This window comes from Dreissena polymorpha, chromosome 4 (assembly GCF_020536995.1).
Source record: "Dreissena polymorpha isolate Duluth1 chromosome 4, UMN_Dpol_1.0, whole genome shotgun sequence".
Classification (NCBI taxonomy): Eukaryota; Metazoa; Mollusca; class Bivalvia; order Myida; family Dreissenidae; genus Dreissena; species Dreissena polymorpha.
The window spans coordinates 139,125,796-139,142,741 of NC_068358.1; the positions used below are offsets into that span (position 1 = coordinate 139,125,796).

Sequence of the window (16,946 nt, forward strand, 5' to 3'; positions counted from 1 at the left end):
TACTGTTTTTAAACAATTAAGGATGAAAAACAAATACTGTAAGGATGGAAACAAACAACAGTTAGATGTTTGCCATGCAAACAGCACATTATAATTAAATGGAACATGTCTGAAAAAACTGCTTTTGTAAGAAATTAAATAAATGTTTTTGACTCATGTAATTGTCTTAATTAAATTTATTATTGACACCATTTGTTTGCTTGTCAGCGTTTTTTTGTGTGGTCCGATTTTTTTTTTATCTAGTTATGAAATGATACTGTCCAGAAAAATACTAAGAACATGGGGTCATAAACGTCAAATAGCAGACTGTCTGGTCATTAAACACAATTTATGATACCTCCACCTCTTTTCTTGAAAGTAATATTAAGCAGTCATAATATGGAGTAATTAAACGCCAAAATAATTAACTGTTGCTTTAATTACATCTCTATCACACTGTAAAGATTCAAAGTCATTTTTCCCAGAATGCAATTTTCAGCAACTACATACTGTATAGATTTCAACTTGTTCAGTCATAATAATAAAGAGTTTAATAAGCATATATAGTTAAAATTGTCTGCCTGAGATTTAACCTATTTAGCGGTTATTGGAAAATAAAATCTGTTATTAAGTATGTGTATTTTTGTTATGGTAATGCACAAAACAACATTAAAACAAGCAATTATAATTGGCCACAACAGGTTTAATTATAAATTACAAACAAAGGGAATCATGGCACTAAAAACCTCACCTGAGATTGAGAAAAATCAATTGTCTAAACTTGACCTAGTGACCTTATTTTTGAACACATGTGTCCAAGATTCGAATTTGACGCAAGTATTTAAAAGATAAACATTCTTAGCCAAGTTTTATAAAGAATGGTGAGACATAAATGCAGCCTTTATAGTATTTTCTACGTTTTTTATTAGATTTGATCTTGTTTTTAGACACACATGACCCAGATGCAAAATCAGCTAAGATATTGTCAGGAATAACATTGTGACCAAGTTTCATCAAGAATGAGTCATAAATGTGCCTTCTACAGTGATGATAACAAGGTTTTCTCTAAAATTTGATTTGGTTACTGTTGTTTTATTTTATCCCTCATCATCTAGATTCAAACACAACCTAGATATTGTCAAATTAAAAATTATGACCAAGTTTCATCAAGATTTTGTCATTAATGTGGCCTCTTGAGTGAAAACAAGGTTTTTATAAGATAAGACCAGGTGACCTAGTTTTTGGACCACATGAACCAAATTTGAAATTGGCCTTTGAATTGTTCAGATAAGAATTCTGACAAAGTTTCATAAAGATTTAGTGTTAATTGAGGCATCTAGTTATACTTTTTTTCTTAAAGATTTCACCTAATGACCTTATTTTTAGACATACCTGACAAAAAATCAAACTTAATATTTTTAAGAAAATAATAATGAGGAAACTAAAAACAATATAGTCTATAGATCTATGATATAAAATGCTGGATATTATTCATTAACAATCACTCATAAAGAGATTTCAAAAACGTGTATAGAAATTTCCATTGCTTCATGTGCAGAAGGTGTTTCTTTTCAATTTTTAAGTCAAAATTCATCAATGTTGTCATTCAAAGTTAAAGAAAATTCATTCATGTAAAAGAAAATTAATATATCATTTAAATATTGTTATGTAAATAATTTTTATAGGGTTTTATGGGTATTTCCATACACCTTTTACACTGTTGGATCGTTCATGAAAAATAACACACACCTACACACCATATAATAATCATTATAATTAGCCCTTTCTCTGTGAAAAGGGGGCTTAATTCATGTAAGTGTTGTCCCAGATTAGCCTGTTCAGTCTGCAGAGGTTAATCAGGGACGACACTTTCCAGCCTGTTCAGTCTGCAGAGGTTAATCAGGGACGACACTTTCCGCCTAAACTGGATTTTTGTTAAGAAGAGACTTCCTTATAACAGAAAATATCATATAAGTTGAAAGTGTCGTCCCTGATTAGCCTGTGACGACACAACGCTTTTGCATTTAAACTCTTTTTCACAGAGCGGGGCTCAATCACATTTCTGACATCTATAAGATTTTACAAGATCTATAAGATTTTCAAGATCTATGAGATTTTCAAGATCTATAAGTTTTTCAAGATCTATGAGATTTTCAAGATCTATAAGTTTTTCAAGATCTATAAGATTTTCAAGATCTATAAGATTTTCAAGATCTATAAGATTTTCAAGATCTATAAGATTTTCAAGATCTATAAGATTTTCAAGATTTATATCATGCATAACTATCTTAGTAATTTAACTTATTGACACTATATATGCTATCATCAAGTTAAGTGTAAAATATTATTTAACACATTTTTTTTTACTGTAACCAGTGTTTTTGCCAACCAGTCAGTGAGTGGGTCATGCGCAGAAAATACTACCTAAACACTAAGAACTAACTTGTCTATTTGTGACCTAGCAGCTGTATCGGTCAAGCAGTCACGACAAGAATGCACCAACATCAAATATCAAAGGCACATTTCGAGTGCATTTAAGTCACATTGTGCTACTTGTGTAAACCATTCTTATGTGTTAATTAATGACACTAGTAATTGCTTTCACAATTCATCTTTATTTCCTTGTCTGGATGCTAACATTTTTATTTGATGACATCTAAATAAACAGATGATTTTTTGTCTTGAAATGAGGTGTTCAATGTATTACCTGCAGCTCTCAATGGATGGTCAACCTCCTTCATACTGCGAGCTGCATCTTGCTGCAATACAGAAAATAACAGGAAAGTGAATAGGCTTCAAACCACTAACATCAAAAAAACAATGTACAAGTATTACATCTAACCAAATATATTTACATATGATGATGCTACTGCATAAGAACTGCTGAAGATAAGGGTCTCATAGTTTTGAAAACTACAGATTGTAACTTATGTTACAGATCCCAGTCCCGTATATAACTTATATTAACAAAGTTATTTGCTGACAATAAACTACTGGTGTTAGGTTGTCAATATTTATTTTTGTAGTTCTAAATGATGCATTTGCGCTACTTTCGGTTAAAGAAATCATGAATTAATAACTCACATTAAAAATTCCGGCATTGAAGAACAATGTTTATACAACCAAAAATAACAAGGGCTGTTTGTAAAACATGCATGCCCCCATATGGGCTGTCAGTTGTAGTGGCAGCCATTGTGTGAATACATTTTTTGTCACTGTGACCTTTGACCTTAAGTGACCTGAAAATCAATAGGGGTCATTGGCCAGTCATGATCAATGTACCTATGAAGTTTCATGATCCTAGGCGTAAGCTTTCTTGAGTTATCATCCGGAAACCCTTTTTCTGTGTCAAGTCACCGTGACCTTGACCTTTGACCTAGTGACCTGAAAATCAATAGGGATCTTCTGCCAGTCATGATCAATGTACCTATGAAGTTTCATGATCCTAGGCTTAAGCTTTCTTGAGTTATCATCCAGAAACCATTTTACTGTGTCGAGTCACCGTGACCTTGACCTTTGACCTAGTGACCTGAAAATCAATAGGGGTCATCTTTGAGTCATGATCAATGTACCTATGAAGTTTCATGATCCTAGGTGTAAGCTTTCTTGAGCTGTCATCCGGAAAGCATTTTACTGGTTCTAGTCACCGTGACCTTGACCTTTGACCTACTGACCTGAAAATCAATAGGGATCATCTGCCAATCATGATCAATGTAACTATGAAGTTTCATGATCCTAGGCGTAAGCGTTCTTGAGTAATCAGCCGGAAACCATTTTACTGGTTCTAGTCACCGTGAACTTGACCTTTGACCTAGTGATCTGAAAATCAATAGGGGTCATCTGCAAGTCATGATCAATGTACCTATGAAGTTTCATGATCCTAGGCGTAAGCGTTCTTGAGTTATCATCCGGAAACCATTCGGTGGACGGACCAACGAACGGACTGACCGACAGATCGACCGAACGACCGACCAACATGAGCAAAACAATATACCCCCTTATCTTCGAAGGGGGGCATAAATATCTAGACTAAAACTAGAGCCTTGTCACAGACGTGACGTATACCCCCACATGCCGCATTGACACAGACCATTTTTCATCCTGTCTTCACAAAACAAGAGAATCTAATCAATGGCGATTTTTAAGAATTATTATGCCATTATCATTTATAGCCCTTTTGACCTTTGAACTCATGAGTTCTTTCACATGACACGTCATCAAATGACTGTGAACAAAATTAATGTACAGAGTCATTTTGAAATCTCACAATGAATGGCATAGTTATGGCCCAGACAAGAACATTTAGTGCCATTTTGGACCTTTGAACTAAAAGTGTGACCTTGACCTTAAATATTTGACGTAATTCTTTTGCGCGACACACCGTCCAATGATGGTAAAAAAAGAGCCAAATGATTTTTAAATCTCACAATAAACTACATAGTTATGGCCCGGACAAGCTCATTTATGGCCATTTTTTACCTTTGAACTCAAAGTTTGACCTTGACCTTAAAGATATTGACGTATTCTTTCGCGCGACACACCGTCCAATGATGGTAGACAAATGTGCCAAATTATTTTATAATCTCACAATGTGTGACCTTGACCTTGGAGATATCGACGTAATTCTTTCGCGCGACACACCTTCCAATGATGGTGAACATATGTGCCAAATGATTTTCAAATCTCACAATGAATGACATAGTTATGGCCTGGACAAGCTCATTTATGGCCATTTTTTTACCTTTGAACTTAAAGTGTGACCTTGACTTAGAAGATATCGATGTAATTCTTTCACGCGACACACCGTCCAATGATGGTGAACAAATGAGCCAAATGATTTTAAAATCTTACAATGAATGACATAGTTATGGTCAGGACAAGCTCACTTATGATTGTTGAACTCAAAGTGTAACCTTAACCTTGGAGATATCGACATAATTCTTTCGCGCGACACACCGTCCAATGATGGTGAACAAATTTGCCAAATGATTTAAAAATCTCTCAATAAATGACAAAGTTATGGCCCAGACAAGCATTTGACCTTTGAACTGCAAGTGTGGCCTTGCCCTTTGAGATATCGACGTACTTTTTTCACACGACACACCATCCCATGATGATGAACAAATGTACCAAGTCATTTTAAAATCTAACGATAAATGACATAGTGATGGTCCGGAAAAAAATTCAGTTTAAAACACACTAAATGACCCTGTGACCTAGTTTATGACCTGGCATGACCCATATTCAAACTCGACCTAGACATCATCTTGATACAACTTCTGGCCAAGTTTGGTGAAGATCGGATGAAATTTCGGGACAGACAGACGGACAGACGGACCAACAAAGTGACTCCTATATAGCCCCCATTACCAATGGTAATGGGGGTATAATTAGTTATATGATACTGAGAATAGATGCTATACAACCCATGTGTTCATGCTGGCAGACTGTTCTAGGCCTATTGCATTGCTTCAATACATGAGCCTCCTTCTCAAAATGTCGGCAGTCTGCACAGGCTAATCAGGGACAACACTTTCCACATACAATGTTTTGTTTAAAAAAGACTTCCTGTAAATTGTAAACAGAAGTCTATAAAGCGGAAAGTGCTGTTCAATGATTGCCTGTGCAGACTGCGCAGGCTTATATGGGATGACACTAAACACATCTACATGAAACTCTGGTTTCCCCAAGCTTAGCTAATATATAATTAATAACTTAATGTTGGTGTCATTACAGAGTTGATACCAGTCTATGGATTAAGGTAGACGCTTCTTTGTAAGGTTTTTTTCTGGTGACAAGATTCACAACTAAGGACAATAAAATAACGGAACAAACAAGACTGTTTGTAACCTTACCGTGTCATATTTGGTTTGTTTTTAGAACAAGTCTTTACTATAGTCAAGCATAAAACACGTTAATAAATTTCACTGTTTTGGCATTAATTTGTTAAATCCAAAATAAATCAAAGTCCAGATCCAGAAATCACTTAAAAATCAGATGCTTTATTTAATGATTAAATGAGGGAATAATACGTTACACAACTCTTGGCACATAGCTCAATGAAAACAAAAACAAAATTATAACCGATTAAGGGCTGACTGGTGAAAATTATGTGCAATAAAATGACAAGCATATTATTGCACACCTGACAATATGCTAAATACATGATCATGATGACGCACTTTCAATATTGTAAATAAGCAGAAAAAACAGCCACAGTTATAGTTTCTCACAATTGATGCAATTATTATCACTTACTAGATCACACAAAACACGTTTCACATGTCATATAATTAGCTATGAATAGTTTATGATGCGTGGTAAAATTTGTTGAAAAATTATGTTAAATAATTCTATCAGATATGTAAGACAAAACCAATACTCACATAGAGTCTAATCTTACTTGAATAACATAAAGAACTATAATAAAGAAAATTATTTCAAAATATTAAAATATATAAATAAAGTTAACAACAAGAGCTGTCACCATAGGATGACATATGCCCCCCGAAAAACATTTTTTCGAAACCTAAACCCAGATTTCGAAACCTAAACGCAGACCCTAAGTTCAAGGTCAACTAAGGGGTCAAAATTTGTGTGCCTATGGAAAGGCCTTGTCCATATACACATGCATACAATATATGAAGGTTACATCTGAAGCGACATATAAGTTATGAGCATTTTTCGAAACCTAAACTCAGAGTGTGACAGACTTTCAGACTCACAGACAGACAGACAGACAGACAGAGGGACGGACGAAAATGCGATCACTATATGCCCACCTTCAAGGGCATACAAATGTAGGAAATACTATTCATAGATATATCTGACTGTATCTATCAATGCAACAATATGAACAAGAAACAGCAGGCTATTCCAGTAGTTCTCTTAGAAATACCTGGCTTAATGCAGTGATAACACTTTTCGCCTAGCATGGATTTTCATTTACAGAAGAATGACTTTATTTAGAAAAGTCCATATAAGTAGAAAGTGTTGTCCTGTTTGACCAGTGTAAACTGCACAGGCTAATAGGAGCGATACTTCAGGCATATTCAATATGCCCTGTTTTACCAGAGAGTATCACATAAACTTTGTAAACTGTACAAGTCCTTGCCTACACAAACAAAATCATTCTAAGGTGTGATGAACATTAAATGAAACTATGTTGAAATCTAACCTTCAATTAATAAAATGTGACCAATAAAAAATAATATGCTACAACTACTTGTTTAAACAGAGACAGGGGTGCCAGAATAAGTTCTACAAATTACCCAGCCTGTTCAAGTACATGTGCAGACTATATAATTTCACCAAAATGTCACTTTTTGAACAGTAAACTGTTTCTTCCATGAAACAAAATGGTATTGGGTATTTTGCATGTATTCTAATTGGCAATTAACCCTTTTCTATCTCAGAAATAAAGTGAAAAGGGCTATGTGCTAACAGCATAAAACCAGTGCAGCCTGCGAGTAACTCGTAGACTGTTCAGGTTTTATGCTGTTTGCTGGTTTTCAGTATCTAACGGTTCCAATTGAAGCCTTTAAAACTTGAATCTAGTAAGAAAAGTCTTCAATTAAATTTAACTTTCTAAGGGACTTCAACTCCATAAAAATACATATCTAAGTGGTAAAGGGTTAAACACGCAGTGGACAAACATTTTAAATTGTGTCCAAAATGGAGAGGCAAGTTACTAGACCTTAGAGAAAGGTGGGAATAGTGTACAAACTAATAATAACAGTAACAGTTCTTACTGATATCAGTCCTCCGAGATAGTCGCTGGTCATTGGGTCGTCTCCCTTCATTTCTTGGGCAAAGTAGGGTGAATAAAGCTCGCTAGTTCGAAGTATCTCTAATACTTTATCTAAAGCTTGAACTACGGTTATTGGGCTACTCTCTTGTGCAGTGTTAATTATGTTTATAACCTAGAAATAGAGAGAATAATATGGTATATATATTGAAAAATATATGTCAATAATATATCTATTGAAAAAAAACATCTCTGGAAAACAAAACACACTATACATCTTAAAGAGCATGTGTAATAATACAAAGACATCATATATAGAATAAAGCCGGGTTATTTTTTTAATGGCACAAAAAACACTTACGAGTAATGCTTAAAGTTTATTGGAAAATGATTTTTGGAATCAGAAAAAAACTAGGTAGACATTTTACATAAAGAGGTATTGCCTTAAATGATTTTCTTTTGTCCTGAGAACTGCAGGCATGAGAGGCTGACGTCAAATAATTATTAAAATTACGATAAAGACCTAAGTGTTCTGCATGCCTCATTTATCCCAGAGTAATTACTGCACAACCGTTAACATAAACCATGAGTCAAAACTGTTTTACACTGATTGAACAAGCAGGTGTAAAACCTCACCTTCTTGGATTTAATGTATATTATTATATCTAACCTGACTATCCCATGTTAAATTTCCATTCACCCATTCCTGCAAACTTTAAATATACCATGATTTTGGCTTGTAATATATCCCAATGAGGCTATAATTTAGAATAAACTTACCCGTGCTTGGGCCTTAAAATAGTAAAACTTGTTTTTTCAAAACTTTCATTTAAACAAATGATAGGTATGCGCTAATAGAAAGGTATAAACAAAATCACTGATGATGATTGCTTGATTTTCAGATAAAATCTGTACGTTCAACTTGCTTATTTTAAGTCCGCATGTTTATTCAGAATGATATCATAGGAATGATAGGGTATATAAAATATCTCCCCTTTGAAGAGTATTGTCTAAATCTGCCATCAGCCTTGTAACAATGATTTGCCTGCTATATTTACTACTCTCCTTTACTGCCTTTGATATTGATATGATGTATCCCTTATTCTATTCAAATACATATATTTCATCCAATAAAAGGCATATAAAATATTTCTTTAAAGATGTTTATTCTATACATAATGTCTAATGCCATAACATTATAAATATTATATTTTCAAATAAGCAACACCATAATTGTTTCTGCATGGCAGACTATTAACACCTGATGTTCTTAATAATATATCATTCAATTTTTAATAGTATATTATGCAAATCATAAATAATTTTAGTCACAGGCTTCTTGTTTTTCTCTTTGAGATAAGAATGTTTTGTTTACCAAATGTCTACTAGGCAAAACTACTACCGGTAATATTCAAATATGGTAGATATGTATGTATTGATTTATATTCATACAGCTCATATTTTGAACTAATCAATTTAATGCAAGAAAAACATTGCAAAAATAAATGCCTTCTTGTACAAGAACCTAAATCATAATACACTTCATAAATATGAACACTTTCATAAATATGACAAAATCATTTTGTCTTTCAAATATTTCTTTCTTGTTAAGATAAAAAAAAAGATAATTTTAATGTAAAATATATTACATTTTCTGTAAAATTAATTTCCTACAAACATTTATATTATGTGTTTGTGTTTTTTATAACAAAAATGAACATGAGATCAGTATGCAAAATGCAGCCAGCATAGTTTCAGACCAACCTGCGCATTTGCGCAACCGGCCAGGAGCTACCCTGTCCGCTTATGAGACCACAGAACCTTGAGTGACATTTAAGCAGAATGGGTAGCTCCTGAACAGACTGAACCAATGAAATCAGACACATTATTATGTGATGCAGCTCATATCAGGGGTAATGTGAGTGAAACAGCTATATTTGCCTTACATTTTTACATCAGAAACATTAGTTTCCAAGCCAACAGAATGGGGACTGTTTTAAAGACTAAGATGAACGTATGGCTCAGTGACCAAAGCATATTTTTGGATCTATGAAAGTAAGCAAGAAACAAAAAAACAGCTGTTAAAAATATGAGGCCAATGTGCAGAAATTTAAGTTATAATTAATTAATAGAAAGATGAACACTAAAGCTATCTAAGAGAAACTATTTTTTTGTAATGCAAACCAATGGGGTATCAGCTGACCTATATCTCCCAGCCACATTCTAACCTCAACCTAATGGTATTCAAATCTCATCAACTTTGATCTACCGGTACAATCTACAGTCAGGTTAACTTCAGGTGTTGACATCAAAAGACTACAGTAACTGACCGAAATTAGCATAGAGAGACAATAGGTAGTGTTTGATAGAGGAGAACTTATTGGCAAAATATGTCTCCATATATCACATATGTCATTCTTTATTGATCACATCAGTTTCACCGGTTATTGGCCCTCATAAAACAGACTGGTAGCCTGATGACCTCGAAGTGTGTAAGGGTCACCAATTGGGCATGATCACAATTAAACAAAAACAATTAAGACACCAGATCAAAAAGCAAATGCTAGACATCAGAGCGCTACCTGCACTGACATTGAAAATGTGTACCATGTCATTTTCCTTTCATTTGCAACAACTGTCAGGAAATATGGAGGGTCATATTTTTAAGACAAATAGCGTGACCTTGACCTGATAACAAGAGAACAAATGAACTTTTTGCACTGCAGGGAAATCAGGATTAACCACTATTGCTTATACTTATGTTAGTCCCCAATATGAAATAGCTGAAACTGTGTGTGAAATTTATTGGGAGACAAATAATTTTGCTTTATTATCTGACCATTTAATTTATTTTTGGCAATGTTTTCTGGCAATAAATGAAGTAAGAAAGATACAATGGAAAGCACTAAATATACAATAAGTAGAGTAGGACATAGCAATTTGATGTGAATGCTATATTTGATAGAAATAGCAATATAATGATGAATGCTTTATTTGACAAAATGACTGCGGTCTAATTATCTCCTTACATCTGCATTTTGAAGAGAAGCCAAACAACCAAAACTTGCAATCATCTCAATACTTCTCACAAACCGTTTGTTTTATTAGAAAATGTGAAGTATAGAAGGGAAAGAGAGAACACTGATTTGTAAATCAGTAAAAATTGCAAATAAATTAAGGGAGGTAAGACAATTATGCATCCATAAAAACTATATCACTCAAAACACAGCAGCAATAGGAATTTATAGAACAAACTGCCAACAAAAAAACATCAATAAATATCACAGCTTCTGCCAATCAATTTTCAAATATGTCCAACACGGAATGATGATTTTTTACCAAGACTGTCTTTACATCAAAGATCCCTATCTTTTAATTAGAAGTCATAAAAGCAGGAAAGCAAAACATGGAATACTCATTATGAGAATACAGACCTGCAGAGACTACAGTCTGTAGAGTGCAAGCAGTGGCAGATAAAATAAAACAACAGAAAAAGTTGCATACTTTTGTTATTGGTGCCTCAATTGTCATGGAGTGAATTCTTGCAAACGATTCTTTTCGCCTCGCAATGCTGTGAATTCCACCTGTAACATAGTGTACATACATGTTGTTGATGAAAAAATGAAGAATCATTTACAAAGATCATTTTAAATGTATATTATTTTATTGTTGCAGAAAACAAGGAATGTGTCCACCTGACATGGATGCCCCCAACTCCAACTGTGTCACTACATAAAAACATAACCATGTAAATGTTCTATACAATTGGATAAAACCCAGGATTAATGCCAAAGTTTACACAGCTAAAGTAGTAAAGGATTGTATGCCCAAGACATTTTCATAGAGTTTGATAAAAGTCAAATGAAAACTTTGATTAATAGAGTGGACAATGCAAACAAGATTGCCAAACTGTCACAAAATATGCCCGTTTGAGGGTTAAGATAACTTTGGTGAAGATCGGATGAAAACTACTTGAATAAGAGAGCGGACACAATGCTGAATGTTACAAATGCACTATGTGACCCCATGACCTAGTTTTTGGCACGGCATGGCCAATGTTCGAACTTGGTCTAGAGATCATCTAGATACAACTTCTGACCAAGTTTCGTAAAGATTGGATGAAAACTACTTGAATTAGAGAGCGAACACCATGCTCAATGTTAAAAACGCACTAAGTGACCCCCTTACCTAGTTTTTGACCCGGCATGGCACATCTTCGAACTTGGCCTAGACATCATCTAGAGACAATTTCTCACCAAGTTTGGTGAAGATCGGATAAAAACTACTTGAATTAGAGAGCGGACACCATGATGAATGTGTAAGACGTACTAAGTGACACCGTGACCTAGTTTTTGGCCCGGCATGGCCCATGTTCAAACTTGGCCTAGAGATCATCTAGATAAAACTTCTAAACAAGTTTGGTGAAGATCGGATGAAAACTACTTGAATTAGAGAGCGGACACCATGCTAAATGTTTAAAACACACTAAGTGACCCTGTGACCTTGTTTTTGACCCGGCATGACCCATATTCAAACTTGGCCTAGACATCATCTAGATACAACTTTTGGTCAAGTTTGGTGAGAATCAGATGAAATCTATATGAATTAGAGAGCGGACACCATGCTGAATGTTTAAAATGCACTACGTGACCCCCTGTCCTAGTTTTTGATCTGGCATGACCCATCTTGGAACTTGGCCTAGAAATCATCTAGATACAACTTCTGACCAGGTTTGGTGAAGATCGGATGAAAACTACTTGAATTAGAGAGCGGACACGAAAAGTGTGAAGGACGGACAGACATACTGACCGACCGACGGACAATGCGAAAACTATATGCCTCACGTTGGGGGCATAAAAAGCTATTGCTCTATCATAACACATTTAACAAGAAACCCTGGGTGATGCTCCACAAAGGTTTTTTTTGTCACAATGTTGCACTATATATTCAGATAAAAGGAAACGTCTTGAGGGCACAGTAGTTGGGGGGACAATTATTTTTTAAAAGAAAATTTCAAAGGGCCATAACTCTGTGAAAAATCATCCAACCAGAACCGTCTGATAATATGCACATCTCCTCTTGGTAGTGAAGCTTCCCATACAGTTTCATTGAATTCCGGTCATTAGTTGCTGAGAAATAGCTCAGACAAAAATTGTGCACAGACGGACAGACAGACAGACGCACACACGGACTGACGAAGCGGCAACTATATGCTCCCCCCAAAATAAATTTTGGGGGAGCATAATAATAATGGAGATTAAGTCAAAAAGACCTAATACCCTTGTTTCTTTCTTTCATTTTTGGTATTAACTAAGTGTATCCGTTTCAAGACTACTTTGGAATTGAATGTGTTTGTCACTTAAGTCCAGATTATCATTACATGCAAATGAGCCTGTTTCTGGGAAAACCAGGCTTAATACCTGTGTGTAAAGTATTGTCCCAGATTAGCCTGTGCAATCGGCACAGGCTTATCAGCAACAACAATTTCTGCTTTTATGTCATCTTTAGTGTAACTGAAGAAACATTTAAACAAAAATCCACTCAAGGCAGAAAGTGTCTTCCTACACAAGCTATTCTGTGAGGTACTTTACGCAAATGCAATATCAACAAGTTTTCACAGAGCATGCCTTTTATACATATGATCATTTGACATTGAACAGGGATATAGTGGAATATACGATTTTAAGTGCAAACAAAAATGATTTGATTGTTATTTTGCCCAAATGCACAAGTTGGAAAATTTACTTTCTACGAAAGCATCGCAGCAAAGGAGAATGAGTGGGGGAAAAAACACTTCACAATATTCAATTTGTATGCTTTACATACCAGCAAAATCACTGCCTGATTGGGTGTAAAGCTGCCTTACCTCCATTGAAAAACCTTAATTGATGACACCCTTAAATCTTTACTTGGAGCATCATGTTATTCGATGTGTTATGAATGCGAAGATCAATAGTCATTATTCATGTTCGATACCTGTTCTCTGTTCAATTGCCAGCTTTCTGCATTTGTAAAACGTATAATATTTAAATATGCATGGTCTTTTATGGGCTTTGAATAAGGGGCTCATGTGTGTTATTTTCAATTACCAATGCGTTTATTCAATTGTGAATGTGAATGGTTGGGAAATACAAAACTTCATTATTTACACATACTCTGCCTCAATCATTCTCAAATTTGGCCATTGAATTAAATAGAAATAAAGGATTTGAACTCAATGAACTTTGAAAGATCAAACTAAAAAATATTCTTACTTTCAAATTTCATCTTAACTAGAACAGTATTAATGATCTTTAAGAAATCAGATGGCATAACACTTAGCAAAGGTTGTTGGCCAAAAATCACTACCATGATCAAAATGATCAAAACTTCTCTCTATTTCTACTTTTTTGACAATTGAAAACACGCAAATATACACATACATATAATGACATTATTTTGCGTTTTTTTTTTTCATAACATCACTTGATGTTTATTATATGGGATATTATATATTTTGTAAACAAAATTTACCCATTAAAGACAGAAGGATGGCTTATATTGTGGTACATAAAGAATTAAAAGTAAAAAAATCGCCAATCAAATGACTGCATGGACCATACAGAGGTTTAATTATTTGCTGTTGCATACAAACGCACAAGGCCTAATAATCCAATCAAATACCTGCATTACCATCGACATACCATGAAAAGGCGTTGCAATTAATATCTGCCCACTGGTTAATACCAAGTAAGTGTAGAATACAGGTCTACACAAGCTTTTGGCAATTCCTTAGTATTCTCAATGAACACCACAGAGGCGTGTGTTACCGTTTGCTATTTGTGACAGGTAGTCTGGGTCCTTCAACTTGTCAAAGTAGTGAGAGGACTCCATGTGGGGGCTGCGTATGCTCACGTAGTGAGATGGCTTCCTGCAAAACATAAACAATCCCCATACACATGCTTCGTTTTGCTGCACATGGGTCAGATCTGAAAACTATGACAAAACATGTTAAAAACTTCTGGAACATACACATTATTTTGAAAAGTATATACATTTTCCTAATCTTGATTGTTGAGTTCTTTTCAGAAGTAGGTTCTTAATTCATCAATTACTACAGCTACTGGAAAAATTCATGATCAACCTTTTTGTCAGTTCACCATTGAGGTAAGTGTAACATTCATAAGGCAAAATTAAACAATGACTTATAGCACCTGAATCAACAAAAAACTGACTTTCTATGACTCTCAACACTAAATTATAAAATAAAGTGGCCAATTAAAATAGGTTTCTATAATAATGAGGCTTAAAAAGGTAAAAGATTAACTATAGGAAAACTGATATGAGGCATGGAAAATTTGAAAACCATAATAAGGGCATTCAAGCAAAAAAACCCTAAACTTACAGATGTTATATACTATCACAATTTCAAATACATTTGGGCCTCGCTCTGTGAAAAGGGGTTTCATGCATGTGCATGTGCTTAAAGTGTTGTCCCAGATTAGCCTGTGCAGTCAGCACTGGCTTATCTGGGACAACACTTTCCGCCTTAACTTGTCTTTTGCTAAAATAAGACATTATTTAAATGAAAAATATCATAAAAGCAGGAAGTGTTGTCCCTGATTAGCCTGTGCTGACTGCACATGCTAATCTAGGATGACACTTTACGCACATACATTAAACCCCTTTTTCACAGAGCACGGTCTATTTGTTTTTCCTTAGTCTGAACTCAAGGAATTTGATGCAGGCCCTAACATTATATAGCACTGAACAGTACACATGTCATTGTTGCCAACAATCAGACAGGAATCGGTGTGCTGGCTTCCAATTTTGTGGAAATCTCATAAAACCCCACAAAATGGCAATCCTTACACACAGAATCTTGTTCTTTCCCCAAACTGACAATTATGGGTTCTAATGTTAGTTGTTTAACCGATATTTCCAGAAAGTCTACTGAGGATGATGTTGCTAAATAGCTAAGTTCTCTGCTGTCCAGTTGGCAATCAGTTTAGCCTAAATGATTGCCCATTACCAGTCAATAATCTCCAATTTTTATGATCGGTGAACATCAATGGTAAAACCAATTCTGTACAGAAAAACATTGTCAGCTGCCAGCCAAAGATTTATTAAAAACATCCTGAGAGGGCAATTGCCTGGTATTTTTTGTACAGGGGCATATATGTGGTCTACCATGTAAATGTCAATAAATAAAGTCTTTCCTTTTCAAGGAATTGATAATTCTGCTAAAAATTGAACAAAATTTAATCCGAATCTTGAAACAATACCGTTACTGTTTAAAGTAATGTGTGTCACACATACTGTTGAAACAATTTTGTAACAAGCAAATTCGTTGAATTGATATCCCTCGCCAATATACTTCTGGACACAAATATTTCTGGTCGGATGGACAACGCCAACGTGCATCATCCTCTTATTCATTTATATACTCATACCAAATTTCAATGAAATCTGTCAAAGCAATTCCGAGATATAGCTCCGGACACACAAAAAAAGCATTTTTTCAAGATACAAAGGGCCATAACTCCGTTATTATCCAATGGTGTACAATGCCATTTGGCGTGCATCATCCTCTTATCCATATACATACTCATACCAAGTTTCAATGAAATCCGCCAAAGCACTTCCAAGATATGGCTCCGGACACAAAAGTGACGGACGGACGGAAGGACGGAAAGAAGGAAGGACGGACAACGCGAAAACAATACCCCTCGTCTATGGCGGGGGATAATTAAAGGTACATATGGATTCAAACAAAGATTATCATTGAGGCATTTAAAAGCTTCATTGTTTACAATAATTTCATAAATAATAAATCGTTACATGCATTCCTGTAATCAAGAATATGAACATTCCCAGAGCATATCACCACTTGTCACAGACACACACATTTGTATTTAAGTTCAGTTCAATAAGATTTAAGGCATGTTCTATATAAACAGTTTTTATCAGAAGAATGTGAACTTAAATTACTTTTTGATTTTGACTATATTAGTTAGAATCCACTTTTTTTGCAGCATATAAATATTCCCAATATAAATTTATAAAAATTAATAGATCTTTTATCTTTTGGGAAACTCAATCGAATGTTTAAATACAGTAATAAATTTCTTATTATACAACCATCGTACATTAGTTTTTAATTACTACATTTATGCAGTATAATAATTCCTTAAAATTGTGAAAGACTTTTATGAATAATATACCAACGCAAAGTTCATAA

General features: G+C 34.6%; 2 protein-coding genes across 4 annotated transcripts in view; one reads left to right on the top strand and one right to left on the bottom strand.

The window, feature by feature from the left end:
- The window catches only part of LOC127876904 (high affinity cAMP-specific and IBMX-insensitive 3',5'-cyclic phosphodiesterase 8B-like), a 406,208-nt gene that overhangs the window by 246,054 nt on the left and 143,208 nt on the right, over positions 1 to 16,946 (top strand). The window lies entirely within an intron of this gene.
- Positions 1 to 16,946, bottom strand: part of LOC127876905 (high affinity cAMP-specific and IBMX-insensitive 3',5'-cyclic phosphodiesterase 8B-like) — a 140,868-nt gene that overhangs the window by 24,329 nt on the left and 99,593 nt on the right. For both annotated transcript variants that reach the window (XM_052422412.1, XM_052422411.1), the window contains exons 9-12: positions 14,536 to 14,636; positions 11,231 to 11,310; positions 7,731 to 7,901; positions 2,687 to 2,738 (exon numbers count right to left, since the gene is read on the bottom strand). In XM_052422412.1, the coding sequence (XP_052278372.1) occupies positions 2,687 to 2,738; positions 7,731 to 7,901; positions 11,231 to 11,310; positions 14,536 to 14,636 (404 nt within the window). The remainder of the gene's footprint in view (positions 1 to 2,686; positions 2,739 to 7,730; positions 7,902 to 11,230; positions 11,311 to 14,535; positions 14,637 to 16,946) is intronic.